Consider the following 26,400-nt stretch of genomic DNA (forward strand, 5'->3'; position numbering starts at 1 on the left):
ATTCTAATCAGAGTTATGTACACTATGTTATCTGAGGACCTGCGTACAACTTAAATTTTAGTATTTACTATGTGTCGGAAAGTTATCATGACCAAATAAAGTGATGGTAAATGAAAGCCACTACTATATAAATTCTCTAAAGAAATTCTTAGTACATCTGACCACAGTGAAATTTGGGTTCAATTTTGGGTTAAAACTTTGTTTGATTGTTCAATCAAGTAGCTGATATGTAGAGTAATTGCAAACACCAGCAGCCCAGTGTAGTTTTAACCTGAGTGGCTAAGGACATTTTGTGAGGGAACTCTTCTTAAAATCATAGAAAGATAGAAGATAGTAACAAGCAAGTGATCCAAGCTTCTACTATCTAGATGACTGGTCAAGTTTGACATTTAAACTTGTTTGGCAAAACAAGTTTTTGGGTAGAAGAATCTGTTCGGTTTTAGATCTTAATTACAGAGTCATCGAAGGGAGAGGGTAGTTTTAACAGAGGTAAAAAATTGCAAAACACTTGGATTCACGAAACTTTGCGTAATTGATCTCCAGGGAGGGAAAGAAATAACTATTATATACTTTTAGAATATAGAATATACAAAAAGTAAACTTAGTTTCTTAATACGACTGTGAAAATAAGAGGAGGAATTAGACTACAATCTACTGGTACCATCTACCAGTACCAGTACCAATTCCCCCACCCACTGCCCCCACAGATCTAGCTGAAAAACATAGAAGCTAGAGCAGGAGAGGAAACATTACCTGAGCACCAAGCACTTCCTTTTACCAACATGAACCAGCTGGAAACAGTGGACTACCTTGTAAAGGAAAAGGTTCTCTACCTTTCAGAAATGAATAACGGTGATATCAAACTTCTAAGGCTCGAAGAATTTGAAAAACTGTCTTGGAGGAAAATTATTTCTATGCAGGGGACCATGATTGGCTTTGTTTTGGACTGGTTGGTAGGGTGTTTGCCTTGCACGCAGCCAATATGGCCGACCCGAGTTCGATTCCTCCGCCCCTCTTCAAGAGCCCGGCAAGCTACCGAGAGTATCTCGCCCGCGCGGCAGAGCCTGGCAAGCTACCCGTGACGTATTCAATATGCCAAACACAGTAACAACAAGTCTCACAATGGAGATGTTACTGGGCCCACTCGAGCAAATCGATGAACAACGGGAGGACCGTGACCGTGACCAAGTGGAAACCTATATTGGATTGATAGTAAGAACACTCATATCAATGTAGCTTCCTCAAAAGGCCAGTATACCATTGTCTTCATCAGTCAAAATCTTTACCACCCAGCATCTGTTGTACTCCAACCATCAAGTGCAATCATGTGTTTTGTGGACCTGGGTTACCATGATGATACAAGGCATGGCCCCAGTATTGAATGTGCCTCTATGGATGGCAGCAGAAGAAAGGTGCTATGGCAGAAATCCCAGGTCCCAGTAGCCCTGGCCTTTTCAGATTCAGGGATCTGCATATACTGGGCTGATACTGGTAAGCAGTTACTCCGTAAACCCAGAATGTGAGTCTGAGGGATCTTGGCCAGCAGGAAACTGTGACATTGACTCCTAGTCTTCAGACATAATTTAAAATAGCTTTCAAACCCAAATTTGCCATTTTTTACACCATCTTTAAGGAAATTAAATCTTTCTACCTCTTGAGTGATATCTAATATTCCATAGTCAAGCGCCATTTTGTGAAGATTTAAAATGGAAAGCTTAGAGAAAGATTCACTCATATGTAATTTTCATCTATAAAGAAGACCACACCTTCTACAAGATCATTGTTGGTGATTTTAATGCCAAGAGAGGACTGAGAAGATCAACCGAAGAACTCCACATCGGGACCCATGGCCTAGAATGGAACGAACAGGGTGAGAGACTGAGTTCATTATGTCGACCAAGACTATCCATGATAACTCACAGTTCCAGAAGGCAGAATCTAAACATTGGACATGCGAGTCTCCCAGTGGATGGTTCCACACAAAAACTGACCACATCACATTCAATCAAGGGTTTTGCCTGACCAATGTGGCTGTTGTCCCAAAATTCCAAAAGGGATTGGACCACTGTCTCCTTCATGCAAAATTCTGCTTCACAGAGCGGGGAGAAAGGGCTGCAAAGTTTAAGAAGAGAACTCCCAGAACAACCACCAACTGGGAGGTTGGCACTATTGCAGCAACATGGGAAGATGCCATCACTGACAACATTGATGAAGAATATGATCGACTGTTTCAGCATCTCCATGATTGTACAAGGAATGCCAAGAAAGACATAGCCACGAAAAAAAATACCTGTCTTCAAAAACTCTTGAGCTTATTCGCCAATGTTGTTTGGCGCATACCTCAGGCAACCACAAGTAAATGACTTAGCTTGCAAAGCAGTGCAGAGATGCAATAAAGGAAGACCTCAAAGAGAGAAGAGCAGAAGTGCTGGTAGAGGTGGCAGAAGTCGGGAAAAGCATTCGTAACGCCCACCTGTCCTTTGCCAACTGCAAGACGAGATGACTGCCCTCTGACCGCCTGATGGATCTATCATATCTTCCAGAAGGGCAATGGAGATTTTCCATGACTCCTACTCATATCTCTTTGATAGCCACATCCACCTGCCCAAATTCCACAGGATGGATATGCCGTTCCCAACGTTGTCCCTTCCTAAATCCAACAGGCCATTTTGTTGGTAAAGAAACGAACAGCACCTGACCCAGACAAGGTCAGACCTGAACACCTGAAGAACCTGCCGTCAGTAATCATCAATACACTGGTTCAGCTCTTCACATACTACCTGTCTGAATGCAAGGTTCCGTCCCAATGGAAAACCAGCATGACTGTACTACTGTACAAGAAGGGACACATCTACGACATTGGCAACTATCACCCAATCTGCCTATTGTCTGTCATCTACAAGCTGTTCACTCGAGTCATCCTGAATGGGATTGGCAGAACACTAGATGAAGGACAACCATAAGAGCAAGCCAGTTTTCAAAAGGGATTCAGCGCAATTGACCATATCCACAAGGTAACCAAGCTCATTGAGGTTTCTCGGGAGTTCAAGATGCCGCTCTTTCTAACGTTCATTGATTTAAAGAAGGCCTTTGATTCTGTTGAGATGGAAGCGGTCATTGTAGCCCTAGCCAATCAGGGCATTCAAATTCAATACATCAGGATCCTCCGTGAGCTCTATTATGGATTCATTACCAGGATCTCACCATTCTACAAAGAAGTGATCATCAATGACAAGAGAGGGGTTTGCAGGGTGATACCATTTCACCAAAACTCTTCAGTGTAACCCTCGAGAATGTCATGCAACGACTGAAATGGGAAGGAATGGGAATGAAGATAGACGATTGGCAACTACACCAACTCTGCTTTGCTGATGACATTGTTCTAATAACACCAAACATTAGCCAAGAGGCACAAATGCTGGCCGACTTCTACCGTAAGTGTGGAAATGTTGGACTCCAGCTGAATCTCACAAAGACAATGTTTATGAGAAATGGTCTCGTTCCTGATGTTCCATTCACTCTCAATGGAACGACCATGTCTGAATGAAACAGTTATGTGTACCTAGGTCGAGAAGTCAACATGACGAATGACCTGGCATCTGAGTTGTGCAGGAGGAAGAGAGTGGCTTGGAACGCCTTCATAGCATCGAAGAAATAGCTAAGAGGAGAAGAACCTCCAGCTCCAGGGACATCTCTTTGATTCCACTGTTCTTCCTGCATTAACATATGCCTCAGAGACCTGGGCCCTACGAAAACAGGATGAGAATGCTATTCGGGTCTCCCAAAAAGGAATTGAAAGAGCAACGCTTGGAGTATCACACTTCTCTCAAATGAGAGAAAGAATCCAGAGTTCTGACCTCCGTTGAGGGTCAAGAATCAGGGACGCTGTCTCGTTTGCCAAAGCATCGAAAATCAGATAGGCTGGACACGTAATGAGATTTGGAGATGACCTCTGGACTAGAGCCGTTACTGACTGGATTCCACGGGATGTCAAAAGACCACGTGGCCACCCACCTACAAGATGGTCAGACTTCTTTGTCAAGACCCTGAACGATTGGTTTGAGGCTCCTTGTGTTCCTAGAATGAGCAGACTCCATTGGGCTACACTAGCATGCGACAGGCATGAATGGAGATGTTACTAACACCCGCTCGAGCAAATCGATGATTCACGGGAAGTCAAGTGATCAAATGATCAAAGTAGAGTGCATGAATGGAGATCCAGAGAAAGCATGGTTGACCATGTCTTCCTGGAGGGAGAGGTAAGTCAAGACATATAAAACTGGGTCCAGAGAGATGACACAGCAGATAAGGTGCTTGTCTTATACACAGCCAATCAGGCTCCATCCTTGGTAGACTTATGTTCCCCAAGCCCTGCTAGGTATTATCTGAGTACAGGAGTAATCTCTGAGACCTCCAGGTGTAGTGTTATATATCTACTGATATATATATATATATATATATATATATATATAATAGCTTCCTAAAGTTTTACAAATTCTACACTCTATCCATAAGGACTTCAGGAAGTAAAGACATTTACTACAGGACATAGTACAGCAGCTATTTGGCCTGACTGAAATTAACCAAATCTTTCTTTTTAGCAAGAGGACTCATAGTGAGCATTTGCCAAGATGGTTCTAGGTACAGAATAGATAGCAGAGGAATTCAGAACCTGAGCCTATTTACAGATGACTGAGGCAAGATGTTGTGGACCACAACTGGTGATGGTAGGTCTTCATTCTGCATCTGACTGTCTCTGTGTTCTGCATTTATTCCTGGCCATCTGAAGTGAACTTGTGATCTTTGGCAGGCCATTCTTTTACTGCTAAGCAACTTCCTCCACCTAATGAGTATGTAATAGTGATTTTATGACTTGGGGGGAGCATTAAACTTATTTAATTAAAATTAATACATCTAATCCTGTTCTACCTGAGATTTCTTGCCTTTCCTATGGAACTCTTTGCATTAGAGGAAACCATGGAATTTTACAGAGGGAATTGGGCTAGGGATGAGAACTAGGTAGTACACTGCTTTCTTAGTAGCTGACCCAGCTATAAAACGAGAGCAGTACCTGTCTAAATCAACCAAATCCATGTGAAAGTATAAGATAATTTTGTTCCTGAAGGGTATTTCAGACGTCCAAACAGATTACTTCAAGATAGTATTTATGGATAGAGTATAGAATTTGTAAAACTTTGGGAAGCTATTATTTGAAATAAATTTGTATTTTATATTTCTAAATACTGGTCCATTGGCCAATTTAGCCTGCCATAACAGGATTGCAAAAACAAATAGGGAGATCTTTTCCCTGTGTTATTAAGTAATTGTATTCTGTTATGAGAACTTTGCCATCTATTTTAAGATCCTTCCATGGTGTTTGGTGAGATAATTTAAGTGTCAGAGCACATGCCTCACATGTGCAAGACCCTGAGTTCCATAACTGGCATCTGAGAGCCCCATTTGGTGTGAGAACCATTAGTTATGTCCTGATTGCACTCCCCAAGCGGGTTGGCCACTACTTAAGTACACACATATCTATATCTATCTATCTACACACACACACACTTACACACACACACATATATAGCGACTCAGACATGTTCCTCTGAATTTATGTAAAAAACATTTGAGAACATTATTACTTGTCAATTATATGGGCTACACTTAATCATCTTAATCATTACACATCATGATTGTCTAGCTTTATCTTTCTGTACACATATTTATGTGCTTAACATAACTTTTTTTTGCTTTTTGGGGTCACACCCGGCGATGCTCAGGGGTTATTCCTGGCTCATGCACTCAGGAATTGCTCCTGGCGGTGCTCGAGGGACCATATGGGATGCTGGGAATCGAACCTGGGTCAGTCATGTTGGCTGCGTGCAAGGCAAACGCCCTACCGGCTGTGCTATCACTCCAGCCCCTTAACATAACTTTTTAACATTTGATTTTATCATGGAGATAAAAAAAGAAACATTTACTGTTTCCTATTTACTTTGAGTTTCTTTCCAAAAACAAGATTTAGAATACCACATGACATTTCTGTACAATTTTTGGTACTCCACCTGGACTTTTACACTGACATAGTGACAGTTTTTGTCCTGAACAATGCTCTTTGCCCAGGAACTTATCTCAAGATAAGATTCCATTTTTATTAATGATTGTTCAATCAACTTTTGTTTCAGCCCAAGTCACAAAAGTTTGGTATGGCAAGAAGAAACTTATGGAAGACCAATGGTTCCAAGTAGACCAGAAAATCATGGATTTAAAAGTTTAGAGTAAACTTAATCAACAGGGTAAGCTGCATTACAATTATTAAAATTGAACTCTAGTGAATTTTCCCTAGAAAATTGGATGTTCCAACCTGAAATATGTCTTTGAAATGTATTTGTATTTTATATCAAAATATTTCTGTCAAATTCCTATATATCTATATAGCTTACTGATCTTTATACAGTTATATAGAGATTGTTTCTTGTTTAAAATAGTGCTATTACTTATCAAGGTATCATGATAGTAGTAAGTGTATTGTAATATTGGTAGACTTAAATTTTATTTTGTTTCATTAATTTAGACTAAACTCAAACTGTGGTGTAGTCAAAATCCCTTTAGCTCTAGTCTTCATTCTGCTCATTGTCACCTGTATTTGCTGTGATGTTAGTGAATCCTAGACAGGTCAACTTGAGGACACTCCAATGTTTTTCTGATGTTAATGGGTCCTTGACAGGTCAACTTGAGGATGCTCCAATGTTTTTCTCTATGTTTTTTATAGACACAAATGGAATACCTAACTGAATGTTTGGGAGAGTATGGTTATCATCAAAGTAGTAACCAATGACATCAGTTTCTTGTTGAGGTTTATAGCAACCATTTGAGCACAAATAGTTAACCACTACCATGTGAGATAAGTATATTTCTAGTAGGGAGATGCTGCTTTACTGTAGGTATTGAAATCATGGCTTCACACATACAAGATATGCACTCTATCATTAAAGCATGCCCCCAGACCCCATTGTTTTATTTTTGAAAGCTAAACTTTAAACTAAACAGATGTCTGAGTTAATCAGTGGAATAGTAGAGGAATAATAGCAACCACAATATCCATGTTGCCATCAAAAGAGAGCTTTATTTATAGTATCTTCTGGTTCTCATGGGGCTGGGGGAGTACTTGGTATAAGGAGAAATGAGAACTTCCATTGCAGTCTTGGATGAGCTAGAGCTCACCTAAATTTTTTTTTAACAGGTCATTTTTCTGAATTGCTGGGACTATAAATCCTTACCCATCAAGAGTCATCAACAAAAACTTGCTAGTTGAATCAAAGGAACTAATTTGAGGCACTATCTACTTGAGGGAAACATCTGGGCTCTGTAATTCAATTTGCAGAATGTTTACAGAACACCCTTCTGAGATCTAATATAACTTGATATTTTATTTGGGTTGGGGGTCACCGGTAGTAACAGCTGCTCAAAAGACAATGGAGGATGTAGCCATATCTGCTTACCACACCCTGAAGGACAGACTTGTAAATGTCCCAGTGGACACTACTTGGCTAATACAAGAAAATGTATGGAAATTGTTCGATGCTCCAAGCCATCACAATCCTGTAAAGATGATCAGAAATGCATTTATGTGGAGCAAATCTGTGATGGTGGTGCTGACTGTCTGGATAAATCTGATGAAATGAACTGTAACTCAGGACCTACTATTGTTACGATGAGTGTTTTATTTTTAATAAATAAATATCTAACTCTGCAGTATTCTTCAAGCTCTTATCCTCTACATTTGTTGCCTTGTTATCACTGTGGACTCTTAAATGTAGTAATACGAAACTTTTAACTATGAACAATTATATAGAGATGATCTGGACTCCTTTTGGAAAACTAATTGGCCTCTTAATTAGATTTTCCAAAAGGTAATATGATACTGAGCTCCAAAGGGCTATTTTGCCTGAGATGTTGTACTCATTGAAACCGAATTTGATTCAGTTCATTTAAATTGATCACATAATAGGCATAACCCAGGGAAAGGAATTTAGGAAAACTATTTGCCTTGTTTTTATTAATGTTATGTTATAAACTAAATATTATAGTTAATAATAATTATAATTATTAATTATAGTTACATTGATTATATTATTAATAATATATCATATATTATATTAACTATATTAATAATATAGTTTATGATATAAACTAATACTCAGGCGTTGTATTTCCTACCTTATAGAACTTTTTTTTTTTGCTTTTTGTGTCACACCTGGTGATGCAAAGGGGTTACTCCTGTCTCAGTGCTTGGGGGACCATATAGGATGCTGGGAATCAAACCTGGGTCAGCCACATGCAAAGCAAATGCCCTACCCACTGTGCTATTGCTCTAGCTCTCCTTATAGAACTTTAAAAAAAATACAAGAGAACATGTCACTGGTTACTGGTCACTGGTCACTGGACTCCCGTTACTCATCGATTTGCTCGAGCAGGCTCAGTAACGTCTCCATTGTGAGACTTGTTGTTACTGTGTTTGGCATATTGAATATGTCATGGGTAGCTTGCAAGGCTTTGCCGTGCAGGTGAAATACTCTCAGTGGCTTGCTGGGCTCTCCGAGAGGGGTGGAAGAATTGAACCCATATGAATCTATTTAAATGCTACTTAGATAGTTGCTACAGAAATACTGACACAAATAGTACCTTCTTACAAAGATATTATGTGGTCAGCTGAATGACCATATTATCTAATTTTGCTGCAACTACCACACTCTCATTTCATAACTTTAGCTTTGATATTATGAACTGGAGAATTGAGGAGCTATAGATTTTTTAAGAGCTATAGATTTAAAGAATGACCTTGGTGTCGAAATTGGTCATAAACAGTAAGGAGATTTGAAAATGGAATCCTACAGTAAAAAGTCCTCACTGACTTTTCATTTAAAGTCTCATCTTCCAATTAGCTATAAAAAAAAAAAAACCTTACCAAGAAGGAAAGTTTCTGCCCTTGAGGCAGGGGGTAGAATGGGGGTGGCAGGAGGAATACTGGGGACATTGATGGTGGAAAAAGTACACTGGTGAAATGATGGGTGTTCGAACACTGTATGACTGAAACTCAATCATGAGAACTTGGTAACTGTATCTCATGGTGATTCAATAAATTAAAAAAATAAGAAAGAAAAACTTAAAAAAATAAATAAAATAAAATCTCATCTTCCTAAAACCTGACTCCTGGAAAACTAATTATTCTAATCACTTTCATTTAAACAGGAAAGGCAATGAGTTTGAGGTGCCAGAGAGATAACGGGTAAGGCACTTGCCTTGTATGCTCAATTTCCAGTAACCCATATGGTCCCTGAACCCACCAGAAGTGCTCCCTCAGCTGAGTTTGATTCCCAGGTTGATTCTATGGTCTGGAAATGAAGGTGACTTTGATCAAAGCCTGTTTTGGCAGTGACCCAAGGAAAGGGATTAATGAGTGAAAATGTGTGTCCTTCAATTCGTGATTTTGAAAGGAACCCAGAAATCTGAGATACCTTCACGTGTTCTCCCATTATTGAGGTTACTAGGCCAAAGAAATGGCTTTGTTCCTTATTTAACCCTAACTTTAATGTATACTGTTGGGTATATTGGGAAGATGGTATGGATATCTAAAGTTTTACTGGCTTCCCTCTATAGACCCAAACTACTCAGAAGTGGAAACACTTCTGTGATACCAGCTTAAGATAGAGGCAATAAATTTCACTGTTAATATGACGTCTTCATCCAATGGTTTGGTCTTTAATATCTATGTTAGAAATTATACTTATTAGATAGGCGCCAGAAAGATAGTACAGGTCTGAAGGGACTTTCCTTGCACATAGCTCACTACAGTGATCTTAATGTCAAATATCTTTAATGCTTTAAGATATATAGTTGTTTGTATAAGTCATAATTTTTTGGTTAAAACAAAAGCAATGGTAGTGATTGTGATTCTTTAAGTTCACATTTATCTGGTTAAATCCACTTGAATTCTTATTTACTGAAATACTTATTTTCACTTAGTGGAAGAATATGTTCATGTGTTCATACTTACATTTCTTGTTTTATGGGTACCTATTCAGATCAAGTCCATTTAATAGTGACACCTAAAAAGGCATCCACTGACAAAAGATTGACTTCCAAAGCCACCCAACCTCTCCAAGTCCACCAAGTCTGCCAAGTCCACCAACGCTACACATTCAGGTCCAGAAATGGTGAATTATCCTGTGAGAAAAACACTAACCCCTCTAATTCCTGCTAGAGAAAGCAAGAATCCAGGCACCAAGAAAAGAGATGATTCTACTCAACTCAAGGACTTACAAAGGACAAATTATTTGCTCCATAGCAGTGATTTCTGTAGCAGGCAGGGTATCTGTACAGTGGAAGGAGACCTGAAGAAATGCAGTTGTTTGCCGGAATACGAAGGAGATTTCTGTGAAAAGGCAGTTCCTGGACACAGCATCGGCTACAGAGTCCTCGACTTCACCACTTGTTCTGTAGCTTTGGGAGCATTCGTTTATCTCAGAAGAGGACATGGATGGAAAGGATGAGCAACTATTAACAATCTCATGACAGAGTTTTACTCTAAATAAGACTAATAAAATAACATTAATGAGGCATAAATTCAGTCTAAATATGTCTTTTGAGAAAGGATATAGCTTATTGGACAGCTTATCTATTAGATAACTCAAAAAACAATCATTGGGACCATCTCTGACACCTTGGGAAAACAAATTGTTTCTGGTGTGGTATTTGTGCAGATAGAAAGTTGCTTACCAGCAGTCAGTGGGCATGATCTCAGGGATGAAGGAGAAATATTCTCTCCAATGAGGCAGAGCTAGTACTAATGATAATTTAAGGAGAAATTTGTTAGAAAGAGTTACTAGTTTATTCGGGTTACCATGACAGATACCATGGTCTGAATGCCTTACACCAGCATTTCATGTGTAGTCTCAATGATCTCATATGCCCCTGTGGGCCTTCAGGATATTCCAAGGGGGAAAAAGATGAAAATCACTTTAATGGAGGAGTTACAATATAAGACTGTAGCACTGTAGCATTGTCATTCCGTTGTTCATCAATTTGCTCGAGCGGGCACCAGTAACGTCTTGACTGTGAGACTTGTTGTTACTGTTTTTGGCATACAGAATATGCCATGGGGAGCTTTCCAGGCTCTGCTGTGCAGGCAGGATATTCTCGGTACCTTGCCAGCCTCTCCAAGAGGAACGGAGGAATCGAACCTGGGTCGGCCGTGTGCAAGGCAAACACCCTACCCGCTGTGCTATCACTCCAGTGCATGATATAAGGGCCCAAAACAAGTTCAGGGGGACCATTGGAAAGGAACAAGTTCTGAAGGGGGCCCTGATTGGATAAATGTTGAGAAACAGCAAAGCATTTAGTGTTCCTCAAAGCACAGAAATGTATTTCTCACAGTTCTAAAAGTTACCTTTATTTCTGTTCTATGGCTAGAAGTTCTAGATCAAGTGTCAGTAGTTCTTTCTGAGTTATCTTTATTTGATTTGTGGATATTTTGTTGCCTTTATATGATATTCCCTCTGCGAATCTGTGTCCACATTGCTGCCTTTAATGGGACACCAGTCATTTGGATTAGGGCTCTCAATAATGATCTCTCTCTCTCTTTCTTTTGCTCTCTTTCACTCTCTCTCTCTGTGTAATCTATTACCACTTACAGACTCCATTTCCAAATAAACTACTATTTTGAGGTACTAGAGAGTTAGTATTTTAACACACACATATAGTGGGGCCACAAATAAGTTTCTAACAGGTGTCAAAATAAAGAAACTTGATAAAGACTTAAAACAAAGATTCTGCTTGTCCAAGATCAAGAGAGTCCTTAAATGAATATCAAGAATATTTTGATAATTCCAATGAAACAAGATTTAAGTCAAAAGATAGAATCATGCAGAAAATAGATAAGCTTCTTAGAAAGAAACCTTAAGTAAATGATATATGAAGAAATACTATAGAGATCATGAAAGTGTTAGCAGTGACAGCTCTGTCCAGCCTTCGGTTTATAGGTGTAAGATAAAGACAGGGGAAATGATAGCTTTGCCCACAATGGCACTGGTGGTTGCCTAACTGGTTCTTGTTAAGGTGAACTGAAGTTCTAATTCACACTACAGCTCTTCCTTCTACATTTCTTTTACATTTTCTTCACTTGTATCCATCTGTTATTTACCTATGCTTAGACTTAGCTCTTACCAATTCCAATCACCCAGTTTCCTTCAACTGAGAAGATAGATAACATTTTGGAAACTTAATGGATGCCTACTGACAAGTAATGGTTGATCCAAGTTTTTCCATTCAAGGTAATTTGTTCTATACAAGAGACAATTAAGATCAGGATGGTAACCTAGGATGGTAACCTCTGTGAAGGGACAAGGTGACCCTTTCTATACAAAGGTGCCCAATTACAGCCACCTCTTCAAGAGAAAACTCTTTTCATTCAGCTTCTCTGATTTCTAGAGGTAGAACTTCATCAAAAAAACGTGATGTTTAAAGAAAATAACCATGAAGAAGAGATTTTAATGAAGACCAAGAGTTTGGTCAATGACGCCTTGGATGAACAGGTATATGGTGAAGCAGGAATCCTCTTTGAGGAAAACAGATTGTGAGATGAAGTTAAAGGATGTCCCTGTGAAAAATTCTAGTTGGTTGAAAGGGCAGCATTAATTTGCAGGACTTTTGGAAAGGGGGAATTGAGGGCTTCCCAGCAGTATGAGCCTGACAATTTGGGTACTAGGGTCACACCATGTGGTGCTTCTCAACTCAATGGTACTGGGGCCTAGCAAGGCTCTATCTAGCAGTACTGGAGTTGGTGACATGCCAGGAATGGAACTCAGGGCCTCTGAATGCTAGTCATGTGCTCCAGCCCTTTGGCACCCCCCAGCCCCTTGTTACTCGTGAATATTGCTTTTATTTACATACAGCTAATACTAGCCTCTTTTTTTAAAAAAATCTTTAGACTCTGGTTTGAACAACTACAAGTCTAACAAGGTGAAAATGAATAAAATTGTAGTCAAAGATTCAGCTTTTGATGGATTCCAAAAGGGGTTCAATCCTTGTGAAGTGGGGAATATTTTCTTAAAGTTAGTGGAGTTCTCTAAAATTACCTCATCTCCCTATAGCCTCTGCTGACTTCTGCTGATTCCCCGTGTCTTTATATTTGTTTATTCCAACACAAATATTTTCTAATTAAAAGTCTCTTTTCTTACAGGAATTGTTAAGCTCTTTACAGATAGACTAAGGTAAAGGTAAAGGCCCTCCCATTGTTCATCGATTTGCTCGAGCAGACCCAGTAACGTCTCCATTGGAGATTTTGTTGTTACTGTGTTTGGCATATCGATACATCACGGGTGGCTTGCCAGGCTCTGCCGTGTGGGTGAGATACTCTCGGTAGCTTGCCAGGCTCTCCGAGAGGGGCGGAGGAATCGAACTCGGGTCAGCCATGTTGGCTGCATGCAAGGCAAATGCCCTACCGCTGTGCTATCGCTCCAGCCCATTCTTAGTTGGCCCGTTCTTAGTTGGTGGAGCGATTTGTCTGGTTAATTCCAATAACGAACGAGACTCTGGCATGCTAACTAGTTACGCGACCTCCGAGCGATCGGCGTCCCCCAACTTCTTAGAGGGACAGATAGACTAATCTAATATTTTTTTGAAAAAAGTTCATCACAAAAAAAATTGTTTATACAATGCTCTGTGGCTGCTTACATTTATGAAACATGTTATGGTCTTAAATAACTGCTACCTAAAAATTTTTGTAGGGGTCCCTCCCATCAGGTGCTTGGGAGGGAGGGGCAAGAGAGCCATATCCTGTGTGACAGGGTGGAACATGTGTGCCAATGATCCTCCCATATGCAAGGATGTACTTTAGCAGTAAGCCACATACCTTGCCCCTCATATAAGTGCTTTGAAATATTTTTTAGAGATTTGGAGCCATACCCAATGGTGCTCAGGGGCTATTTCTTGCTCTATGCTTAGGACTGATGTTGAACCATGCTTGGAGACCAAATGTGGTACAAGGGATCGAATCAGGGTTAGCTATACAAGACAAGTGCCTGACCTTTATGTCCAAAAAATCAAAATGACATGTAACATACATGACATGTCAAGCCTAAGGTGAGATACACCTGGGTACAGAAACAGCTGTTTGAGGCAACTTTATTAACTTGCGAACAGGCAGTCAAGAAATATTTGTGTGTACTAAGATAATACAAATCAACAGGAAACCATCCACACCCCTGAAAGGCTAACAAAGACAAGTATACCAAGAAAATTATACTCTTGAGCATGTCAATGCTACATTAAACTGTAATACCCTAAGCTGAGTGGGGAATAATAATGCTAATGTGGAAGAGAAAAACAATGAGGGTGAAGACATAAGGCCTTGGTCGAATCCTGAACAGAATTCAAGCTAAGAAGCTGAGAGTGGATAATGCTAAGAAAGATGTTTGACTTTTAAAGAGATGAACAATGGACCTTCATTTAGGCAAGGTGAGAGTAAAGATGATGGAGGGTGGGGGTGTACATCATGCTGAAAGTGGGAGGATACCAGCTATTAATGTTTTCCAAGGGACTTGGATAGGGCTCTAAGTTTTTAATGTCTTCCTTTGCCTACAGGATGGGGCAAGGAGGACTGTCTTTTACTATAGGCAGAATAGAATGTTCCATTTGTTTTTCTAATTGTTTGATTCTGAAAGTGCTTTATATAACAGATGAATTTTTTGGTACATCATTTCCTCCTACTAAACCTACTAGCCCAATAAAGTGTAACTGGCAAGATTTGCCCAGCTCAATCAGCTATACCATCAGCTTCTTCCTCTCCTTATCACACCACTTGAGGGTGAAATAGAAGCTACATTTGCTGGAACCAAGATGCAGGTTTTGCATAGTTCTACCTCTTTTAGCAGGAGCCAGGGAATGGCCCCTTCTCCCTCCTTTTTCAGTTTTCTGCTGAGACAGTGCTTTATTTTCTAAAGTAGCTCCCATTTTCCTGGTTTCTTCATCTTCCTTTTGCTTCTACCTATTTCTCATGCTAGAGCATGTGAGTTTCACCAAGGCAGGGTCTGAATGGTTTCATTTTCCAAGTGGTCCACAAAAATGCTGACAAAATGACAGGTGTTGCCCTCCACTTGCCAGCTGAAAGATCTGTGTGCAAAAAGAGGAGGTGGCTTAGCAATTTTGCCAGCAGGACCCCCCAAAGTCTCCATTGGGGACTCGGAGCCAGCATGCTGCAAACCTAAGCCCTCCTTCAGGAGACTGTGTGGCTAGTTTGGAGCCAGACCAGCAAACAAGTGGAACAGGAGCCACTGCTAGTGTGTCTGCTGTACTTTGCCAGATTTCCTGGTCCTTCTGACATAACAGACAGCTTGTAAAGACATCACCACATGGGGACACCTATTTAACAGGTGATTGGAATGACTGAAAAGGAGCCAGGATGGTGAATTACATGTGTGAAGGGCTGAAGCGAGGTGGCATTCTACGGTCACATTTTCACTGCAGTCCCTTGGCAGGTTGGTAATAAATTTTGGATAAATTCTCACCCAGAGCTACTGAGGCTCAGCCTCCTACCGCAATTTGAGTGCATGGTTCATTTGTACTATTGTGAGAATGACCTTTAAAACTAAAACAGATTCCAGCCCAACTGAAGAATATTTCCATGTCATTAACAATATATTTTTAACCAATAACAAGTTTCTATCTTCTTTTATTTTTTGGTGGAGGAAGGTTACTTCCACAGGTGCTCAGGGAAACGTGTAATGCAAGGGATTGAACATTGGCCTCCCATATGCAGAACATACACTCCCTGGCCCCCCAATGATTGTATCTTTGCTAAGGGAGTTTTAGTTTTGTTTCTGTTCATAGGGCAAAAGAGAGTTATAAATCAGCAATAAAAATGTAATCACTGGAGAGGAAGTATTATGACCGTCAGTTAGCAGGAGTAACTGGGGTGAGAAAAAAGGTAGAAATATAAAACGTCACTGTCATGATTTGTTACCAAAGCTTCCCTGCAATTGTTTCGAATTATTATGCATGCGAGTTTCAGTAGATTTACTAGAGACCTGAAGCCCATCATCTTTCTGTGGTTCCAGTTTCTCATGCTCTAAACCCTTGCCTTGATAGATGTCAGGGGGAAAATTTTTAATGTTGCTTTTTTTTTTCTTTTCCTTTTTTATTTTGGGCCACACTGGGTGATGCTGAGAGGTTATTCCTGGTGGTATTAGGGGACTATATGGGATGTCAGGAACTGAATCAAAGTTGCGTGCAAGACAAGCACCTTACCTGCTGTACTATTGCTTCAGCCCCAGTGTTGCCTTTTCTTCACCCCAGCTCTGTTCCCTAGAGGATAGAGCAAGTCCCCTAATTTATCTAGGTGCAAACTCTCAAAGGACTCACTACTTTCTGCCAGTTGGGATTGAAATATGAGTGAGCCAGAGTGCTGAGGAAAGGCTTGTGTCTCCAAGTGGGCTCATCTGCAGTGGCATCTCCTGGGAGTTTGTTAGGAAACCAGTCCAGATTTTGCTTCAGACAAAAAGAATCATAATTTACATTAGAAAATAGGCAACACCAATACAGATGAGCAAGGGAAACAAGTAATACGATCCCTTTCCTGGTACAGCCGGAATATGCTGCTGGCTTTTACATTAGTTCTGTTACCGCTTACAGGACCTGGTATGCTTGCCTGAGAACTGGCTACCAAAGACAATTTTTAAAGATCCAGAATTATTAAAGACACACTTAAGTTAATGTGTTGGAATTCGAGCTAGCCCAGATGGAGATTGAGTTCTACACAGGTAACACGGGACTTCAGGCCAGTGATTTTAAGCACCACTGTTATAAAAGAGAGTTTCAGTCTCCCGTAAGTAGAAACTGGTGTGTCCAGTTTTTCTAACAATAGACTTGGCATTCATTGCATAGTAAATAGAAAGAATCTGAAATAAAGCAATCAGGTTTTAAGTGGAGCCCATCAGCTTCTCTTAGTAATTTTAAGCGCAATGGTGCGAAGATCTGAAGGCTAGATTTCAGAAAGCGTACCCAGGGAGCCAGGAAAGTATGATGAATGAATGCTGAGATTACCAAAGGTATTACTGGAGACAGGAAAACTTTTCTAGTTACATAGCTATGCTTGGTTTTCTAATTTTATTTATAAATAAGAGATATATACAAGTGTTTGGACTGAACATAATTATTAGGTTTCTTTTTGTGCTGAATATTTACTCTAGAGTTGTTGATGTTCGCTGTGAGGTAGCCAAGAAATAGAACAGGGGATTCATAGTCTTTCCATACCCTTTCCGGCATCTTAAACAGAGTGACTTCAATTTCCACACCAAGAATGAGCATTTGCAGGATTCTGTGCTTCAAGAACTTCTTTGCGACATCTTGGTTTCTTAAGAGTATGTATGAAAGTTAGACAGCACAACAAGATAATAATTACAATGCTGCAAGTTTCCTCATCGGTCCAGAATACTGTTTCAAGGCGTTAAATTATTTTTTTTTTCAGTTACTCTTTACTGGTTTTCAATTTGGAGTGTTAACGTATCTGGTCAAAGCGACACAAATGCCACGCTTACTATAACTTCCTGAGCTACAAGGTATAATCTGTCACCCTATAAGATTCGTATTCCATCCCAAAGAAATCCTGAAAACCGAACTCTTAGAAACCAAATCCAACCTGAACTAAAGCCAGTCCACGGAGGCTGAGTTCGGCCCCAGGAACGGTAGATGCATCGTGTCCAGAGATCTGAATCTGCCTCCTGCGCGCCCAGCCAAGTCCTTCTTGGGGTCGCATCCTTCGTTCAGACCGAGCCAGGCCCGAGCTGGCTGCGAGGCCGCGGGGCGGTGGGCGCCTATAGGTCCGAGTCGCAGGGCAGCGAGCTGAGGCAGGGCTGGGTGCTGCGCGAGGAAGGGCCGTGGGAATCGGCGCCCTTCTCCCCGGCCAGGACGTCGGCGGGGTTGGTGTAGGCCTTGGGGGGCGGCCGCGGCATGGGGAAGCCCACCTTGGGCTTGCCAGCCGCTCGCTGCTCGGCGGGCCGCGGCCGGTGCTGGCCGTCGCTGTAGTACTTGATGGCCGGCGTGAGCGCGGGCTCGGGCCAATCGACGTGCACGGTGCTGATGCTGCTGCGGCGAGGGCGCGCGGTGGGCGCCTTGCGGCAGCGGTGGCACCGCTCCTCGCACCAGGGCGCCAGGCTGAGCGCCAGCGAGAAGCCGCCCAGCAGCAGCAGGCAGCTGCCCAGGTAGCCCAGCACCAGGCTGTAGCTCACCTGCACCTTGACCGGCGGGCGCGGGGCGGGCAGCACGACGCGATCGTCCAAGAAGTGGTTGTACCAGGACACCGGGATGAGGCTGAAGAGGCCCGCGGCGAAGAGCACCAAGCCCGAGAGGCCGGCCAGCACGAAGTGGGGCTCGTCGTGCCAACAGCGCACGCCGAGAGCGGCCAGCAGCAGTCCCAGGGCCGTGACGGCCAGCGACGTGACCATGAGCCCCCGCGCCACCTGCACGGGCTCGGCCGCGAAGTAGTTCCAGGTGTCCGGCTGGCCGCACTGGCGCTCGCGGCTGCTCTGTTCGCGACAGATGTCCCACAGACCCTGGTACAGCACCACGTCCACCGGCTGGTCGAGGAAGCCCGTTACCTGCCGCCAGCCGGGCGTAAAAGTGCCGGTCAGGTTGAGCAGCAGCGCGCAGGGCGCGAGCACCATGCCCAGGGTCATCACCACCGGCGTCCGCATCGCGGCGGTGCGCACCCCGGGCCCGCTCCGCCCGGCCGATCCCCGGACTCTGCACGCGCCACTCTGGTCCTCAGGCTGCGACTGTCCGAGCCGGCTGCCCGGCCCTAGTGCTCTCCCGGCATCCCGGCCGCTCCGCCCTCCTGCCGCCGTCCCTAATCGAAACCAGCTCGCGGGTGGGTCTGACCGAAACCTCCGGCCGAGGTGCGGGGGCCCAGGGGGGCGGCCCCAGTGGTCAAACTCGTCTTCGGTGGGAGGGGCAAGCGAGAACCGGCCGGAGGCTCTGGGTACCCGGAGGACACCCCACCCCGCAACGGGGCCGCCCGGGACCGAGCAAAGGTCGCCCCGCCCCTGGCTCCGAGGGCTCGGCTGGGCCGCACCGGGCGGGGACGGAAAAAGGAGGTGCCGCCCGGACCGCGGCGGCCAGGTGGGGCTCTGAGGCTCTGCTCCTCCCGGGAATCTACGTTTTCCGCCTGTCTCAACTCACTAGCCCGTAAAAGTCGCTGGTGGCCGGCACCGCAGCTCCAGACGCGGCCCCTGAGCCCTGGCAGGGGCGCATCGAGGGTCCACCCGCGCCCGTATGATGGACCTGTTGCATTTGTTAATAAGTCATGTTTACCTGACTTAAAAAAAAGGCTTCGTACTCAGGCTTAGTTTAACTCAGACGAATCAAATCGAGAGTATTTCTTTCTGGTTGAGGGGTTACCGATGACTTTGCTTTTTCAGTCTAGTCAAAGTTTTTGGAGTGACCAAAAAAGCTTCGAAGGGGTGTCCCTGGGTGGCCTGTCCATCACAGCAGTCCTGTGTACACAGCACTGTCCTTTGAGCTGTCTTACATGACTCTAAATCGCAGAGAGCCTGCAGTACTGCAAATAGCTTTCGTTTATATAATGAAAATGAGCTTGTCGGCTGGAGCATAACTAGTTATTGCCCAATGGATACTGATTGGTGTAATCCTGGTTTGCACACTTTGTTTTGGCTCACCTGGTTATCAATACTTGCGTTTATCAAATTCTCCTTTGAACCAGTGTAACAGGCAGTCACACTGTTGTGGGTGAGATGCGCTGACATTGTGCACCCCTGTAACTTGTTTGATCCCAACAACTGAATAATTAAAAATAAATACGCTTGTCAACGATGAAGACAAAATATGCATAACAGAAAATTTATCATTCCAGCAGCTTTTAAGCTTCCAGCTCATTGGCATTAAATTGATAGGCATTGTCCCCCACCCTGCCATTCTCCAGAGTCTTTCATTTTCCTAAAGGGGAACCCTGAACTCACTTAATAGTGACACCCCAAGACCCCTCACTCCCCCATGGCCCAGAAAACCCATTTTACTTTCTCTTTATAAATTTGACTTTAGGCACTTTGTATCAAGATGATTCGTATGGTATTTGTGGCAGCTTATTTTATTTAGCACCATGTCCTCAATCCGTATTAGAATTATCTTCCTTTCTTTTAGGGGAATGATATTTATTGTAAGCAGTGTGTTGTATGTGGTAACATTTGAGGAAAGAGATGGCAAAATCTTAGAGCTCGTGTCTTGAAAACATGAGCCCTGGATTTTATCCCTCACACCACATGTCCCTTGACCCAGCATTACCATCTACAGTCCCTGGTCTCTCCCAAGTACTTCGAGATTAGCTCTGCTGTCCCCTAAGCCTGGCGGCTCTGCACTGCTGAGCCCTAGGACTTAACTATGAGGCCCACTCAGCAAGGCCTAATAGAACAGTTCCTAGCTCCAAAGTACTTCTGGGGACCTCAGTCCTGCCTCACATACATACATAAATAAATATGCATATATACATGTTTATATTTAACTTTACAAATAAGGTGTTACACACAATAAAATGCACATAAGTGGTTAGAGAAAGTCCAGGGGATAAGGTGCTTGCTTGCCTTGAATTTGGCTGACCTGGGTTCAATCCCCAGTACCACATACAATCCCTTGGGCCCATTAGTAGTGACCCCTGAGTACAAAATTAGGAGTCACCCCTGAGCATTCTTGGGTGTGGTCCAAAAACAAAAAAAAGAAAAGACAAAAAGGCAAAACAAAAGAAAATACTTTATGGGGTATGAATCTCCTGCAAAACTGGTTTTCTGGTTTTCCCCTAAGGGGAAGCCCATGTTCTCTCTTCCTCTCTCTCATCCCTCAGTAAATTTCTCTAAATAAAATTTTTCTACTTAAAAAAACAAAACAAAACAAAACCTGGTTTCTTTTCCCCTAGATTCCTCTCAGGAATGAAGTCCACCTGTTATTTACCTGTGCTCAGGAAGGGGATCCTGTTGGTTTAGCTCCAAAATTTTTCTATTCCTCCAATTTCACTTTCTTCCCTGATGCCTCTACCTAAGTACAAACTATCCTCTCATCCTTCTCTTTAGTCTGATCCTAAGAGATCTCCTTCTTTTTCTCCTCTTGTATTATTTTCTGTCTTCCTTTAAAATTCTTGTCCACGTGCCCTCCAAGCTAAAGCTTTAAACGGAAATGAGAGCCTGTGCCTGCACTAATGCTTTAGGAGACCTTGTCCTCAGGTGGTCCATGTATGCTGCCTCTCTCTCATCTTCTTATTCCATAACCCAGGAAAACTGGACTTCCCCTTCCCTGTTACCAAACTCTGTGTTGTCTTTTGCCTCCAGACTTTGGCATACTGTTTTCTTTTCCTAGAGTTTTCTTTTGCCATTTCCCAGCCCAGGTGAATTCATTCGATCTTTGCTTAAAAGTTACTTCCTCCTCTGGGTTTCACAACCCCCTGGATTAGGTCAGCCTATTTCTGCAGTGTTGTTTGCATAACTCCCTCTCCTGTCCCAGGATGGGCTGCAATTTGATCTAGGTAATTTTCTAGCTAGTCTGTGGATTCTCTGAGGGCATGTTCCTCTTGGTCTTCTCTGCCCTGAAGCCATCTTGATGTGGACACAAGGCCCATAGCCACTAATCACCTCAATTTCATCTGCCCCCAAATTACTTGATTTAGGTCCACAGATTTCTGTAATAGGTGCCTGGCAGATTGTCACATGCATCTAGTAATCAGGTTTGTTTGTTTGAATTCAAGATTTCCCTCAATATAGAAAACAATAAGATGTAGAATGGTGCCAGATATTTATGACAAAGAAGTGCAAGTCTGTGAGGGGAACTTTCTCTGGTGGGAAGAGAAAGACATGGTTATACTAAGTATAGCATCTGATTATAGACCTGAGTTCTTTGTTCCATGGGCTTCTGAGTTCATCTTAAGGCTGAGTGATTAACAAAGCATGAATCATAGTGTGGCAGGAATGAATTATTGCTGAGATTAGTACCTGTCTGTGTAAGCTGATCCCCAGGCCCTATAATAACTTTCTTTTCTGAAAAGAGGCCCAGGGGCAAGGCAAGAATCTGTTGACCCTGCTTCATGATTTTGTTCAGGAGTCTGAAATAACTTTTCCTTTGAGTATGCTTATATTTATTTACAAGTGGGCTTACAAACTACATAAAGTCTTGACCAAAGTCCTAAACAGAGGAACTATATACTCTAATGAAAGTGACGCTTTCAAAATTAATGAAAATAGTTGGTTAAATTTCAATAAAAATTGAGGCGAAGATTAACTTTGAAATTTGATGTGGAAAATGAATAAGTGAAACGTATCAAGAAATTTTTGGAAAGAACAGAAATAAAAAGGCATGCACCATCCAGTTTAAATGCAAGGTTATATTAATTTAAACAGTGATATCAATAGGGAGGTAGATCAGGAAGACTTTGTACAAGTTTCTAACTAGATAGAGTGGGATTTCAACTTAGAAAAGGTAAAAATGCAATGGCTTAGCTTTAAGAGATTACAAAAAATGTAATCCCCTACTCTATAACAGATGTAAAAACACCGCCTGTAGGACTGTAGCACTGTCCTCCCGTTGGTCATCAATTTGCTCAAGCGGGCACCAGTAATGTCTCCACTGTGAGACTTGTTACTGTTTTTGGCATATCGTATTCTGTATTTGTCATGGAGAGCTTGCCAGGCTCTGCTGTGCAGGCGATACTCTCCGTAGCTTGCTGGGCTCTCCGAGAGCAATGGAAGAATCAAACCCAGGTTGGCCACATGCAAGGCAAATGCCCTACCCGCTGTGCTATCGCACACCGCTTAGGTAAACTATATATATATATATAAAAGAATTAGAAATAGGTAGAAGTGAAGTAAATACACAGAAAGTCAGGCCAGAGACATAGTACAGTGTGTAGGGCATTTGCGTTGCATGCGGCCAACCAGAGTTCAATCCCTGACACCTCATATGGTTCCCCAAGAACCTCTAGGAATAATCCTTGAGCACAGAACCAGGAGTAAGCCCTGAGCACCACCAGGTAGGCTCCAAAACAACAACAAAAATACACAGGAAGTAGATAGGTTTTCCAAGAAAAATCTCACAGAAGGTAATTAAAGAACAAAGAACTATAATAATGTTCACTGTAGCACCCATTATAATAAGAACACTATAAAATAGTGAGGTACTATAAAGTCAACTAAGTTTGAAAAAGAGCATATTTTTGTTGGATATTATTGGACATTTTATCATGTTATTGGATATTATTGGATATTATACTGTTCATAATCCTATTGAGTGTTGTATACTGACAAATATTAAGTCTTGGCACATAGTTCAATAAGCCGGAGCACATGCATGGCACACATAAGGCCCAGGTTCAATCCCTGGCACTGCATTGTCCCCTGAGAACACAACCAGGAGTAGCCCCTGAGCACTGCTAGATGTGGTCCAACAACCAGAAAAAAAAAATGTGAATATATATTAAGAAATATATTTTCTCTTTTTCCTTCCTGGAACTCTGAGTACTCTCTTCTTTGGTTGCTAAGCAGGTAAGATGATTCTATGAATGATCTAATGTTTTGTTTATAAAAATATATGAATTCTAAATATATGTAAGAAACACATTAAACCAAATGAGACAAGAAAAAACTGTCCTGCTAGGCCATAAACTTTTGGATTTTAGAGGAAACTTGGGCTGAAAGCACTCTAATGGAGCTATCATGGCATTAAAGACAACAACTGTTCCATCCTCTAAGGAATTAATTCTTTTGGGTGAAGAAAAAACTAATACATTTATCAAGCAATTGTTTTGACATAGATCCTCTGGATTTGGGTAAAAAAAAAGATAGAAGAATTTTAAAGATGTTTCCCGTTGGGCCAGGGAGATACTGGATAGCCATTTGCCTTGCATGTGACTGACCCTTGTTCAATCTTCAACACCACCTATGGACCCCTGAGCTCTACCAGGAGTGATTCCAAAGCACAGAGCCGGGAGTAAGTCCTAAGCACAACAGAGTGCAGCCACCAAACCCGCAAATTTTGAAAAAGTATCTCCTATTTTCAGGGTAAGGAAATCTTCCTTCTGTGGCCAGCTGTATACTCTTTCTCTGCCACTTGTTGCTAGAAGTAGGAAATAGTACAGAAGCCAACCAGGAATTTCCTTGTTCTGTTTTCCTTATATTTATAAATGCACTGCCAGACGGAAACAGGGCAAATCGACCTGCAAGGACTCCATTATGAGAAACAGAGGCATCACATCTCACTAACATCCTGTGTAGATCTCAGAGTGTGTCTGGTAGAAATACGCAGGAATGCTTATCATTCTTTTTATGGTCAGTGTGAAATTTGTGGAAAGTATAGTAGCTAGAAAATTAATGTGCTGAAACAGAGACACTTCTAAGCACAGGCTTTGGAGAAAGACATTTGCTCATGTGTTCAACATTCTTCTCCACCTCCCTCTTGCAGAAGCAATTCAGAACAACAGAACCTGCTAAACTTGCCCAGCTTGTCACTTGTTTGTGAAGCTTGATGCCATCCATCAGGAATGTTATCAGTTTTTCAGTTCACCTGGATCAATAACAGCATGTAATGTGAATGACTGGGCAGGCATTACCTCCGCTCTTGACCCTGTTACATATCAGAAAGTACTGAACCAAATCTGAGCACAGAGAAAAGAGTGAGCCCCTCACAAATGTCTGGATAAGCAAATGCTAGAGCTGGAAGGACCTTAGGACATGAACACCAGCCTCCTTATTTGCCAGACAGGTCAGAGGGTCTTAGAAAAGAAACTTTCCTGCTGATGGAGCATAGGTAACATAGGTAATCAGTGCCAACGCTGGCAAGGAGCAGGTCCCAGGGGAAAACTGACTTTGGTTAGCCTATGGCAACTTCAGTGCTCAGAATCCTTTTACAAAAATTGTAGTTTAGAGCTCAGAATATTAACTGGTCTCTGAAGTGTCACTGGAACCGATAATCTCTCTCCAGTGTCGCTGCAAAGATGAATAATCCTTTCTAGCTTTTATATAATACTTAATATGTAAGTAGGAACTTAAAAATAGAAGTTTTATTATTAAATTGCATAAGACTGGATTAATATGTTTTGAGCATAATTTAACTTAGATCTCACTACAGTCTTCTCTTTCTGAAATTTATCTTAAGAATGCAAATGGTAAGAAATTAGTGGAGATCAGCACATTCATATGGCTGAGCTCGATGGTGGTCGACTGAAATAAAAAAGCAATGATTAGGTATATCTAGTTTACTGTAGCTGTAGGCTACAAGATAACAGAGCCTACAACTTATAGTCTATAACTGAAGCTGTGGGCTGTCAGTCAACATATGGGAAGGTATTGCGGGGGGTAAACTCAGTGGCTTAGCCCCCTGGATTGCAAGCAAAAGGTCTTGAGGGGAACCCCCTGTGCCACCATGAAAGCTAAAGTCTCTACTGTTTCAAACTGGCAGCGCTGGGTCTATGGTCCCCAACACTACAAGTGATTTCCAGCCACATCCCAGCCATATATGTGTGTGCAAGCACCAGAGCTAGAGAAGACTCACACCAGACATCATCACCATTAAAAAGAGTCGCATGTGTAGCAGGAAGAGTGAGCACTGGTGAACCCTTGTGAGCACGTAGAAAGTGCTATTGAGGAGTTCTGTGAGAGTGTGAGGGGACATGAGGCAAATAGCATAACTCTATGTACCAGCCCTATAGCCAGACATGGGTGTGGCCCCTGTCACTGCAGCAACAATAATGACAGGAATCAGGGAGAGGAAAAAAGGAGTTGACATATGATACTGTAGCATTACTATTGTGTTCAGTCCACTGACCAGCACAGAGCTGGGTCAGTAACAATAACCTAAGTCCTTAGATCTTGCTCCATTTGTTTTCAGACCTGGGTTATTTATTTTTTAAGTCATATTCAAGTGCTGAAAACCTATACGCTTTAAGTGTTCTGGAAATAGTTATCTAAAAATCACTGATGCTAGCCAATTTTAATATAGAAACCAAAAAGAAGTGGAAAATACCTTCTCAGTCTCTGAAAATGTGATGGAGCATTTCTGAAAGTAGGATACTTATCTCTCATGGGATGCTTTGCATTGAAATTTTCAAGTGGAATATTATCAATTGAATGCAAAATTCGCGACTAGGAAAACCATTTGTGAAGGAAATACAAAGTGCAGTTGGCATAATGCGGTAGAGGCCAGGAGAAAATTCAGTGGGTTGAGCACATGCTCTGCAGGTGGGAATCCTGGGCTCTATTCCTGGTACTGCACGGTCCCCTAAGCACTGCTGGGAGTGACTCCCAAGCCTCAGCTGCTGTGGCCCCTTGCACTGCCAGAGTGATTCCCGAGGGCAGAACC

At 42.2% G+C, this 26,400-nt stretch overlaps 1 protein-coding gene and 1 long non-coding RNA gene across 2 annotated transcripts; one reads left to right on the plus strand and one right to left on the minus strand.

The window, feature by feature from the left end:
* The first annotated feature begins 1,206 nt into the window (after positions 1–1,206).
* LOC130023780 (uncharacterized) lies at positions 1,207–6,299 on the plus strand. The gene is made up of 3 exons (XR_008792487.1): positions 1,207–1,491; positions 4,602–4,727; positions 6,186–6,299. It is a non-coding gene; the product is annotated as an uncharacterized LOC130023780 (long non-coding RNA).
* An 11,513-nt stretch (positions 6,300–17,812) lies between these two features.
* Positions 17,813–18,749, minus strand: CLDN23 (claudin 23). Its single transcript, XM_056114384.1, has one exon. The coding sequence runs from the start codon at positions 18,747–18,749 to the stop codon at positions 17,871–17,873; it is 879 nt and encodes a 292-aa protein (XP_055970359.1). The 3' UTR covers positions 17,813–17,870.
* Between the last annotated feature and the right edge of the window lie 7,651 nt (positions 18,750–26,400).

The sequence above is a fragment of the Sorex fumeus genome, unplaced genomic scaffold (genome assembly GCF_029834395.1).
Source record: "Sorex fumeus unplaced genomic scaffold, SorFum_2.1 ptg000024l, whole genome shotgun sequence".
In the NCBI taxonomy this organism is placed as follows: Eukaryota; Metazoa; Chordata; class Mammalia; order Eulipotyphla; family Soricidae; genus Sorex; species Sorex fumeus.

Bases quoted from the DNA above. Each gene is read 5' to 3' on its own strand.
- CLDN23 (XM_056114384.1), bottom strand. From the start codon at position 18,749: ATGCGGACGCCGGTGGTGATGACCCTGGGCATGGTGCTCGCGCCCTGC.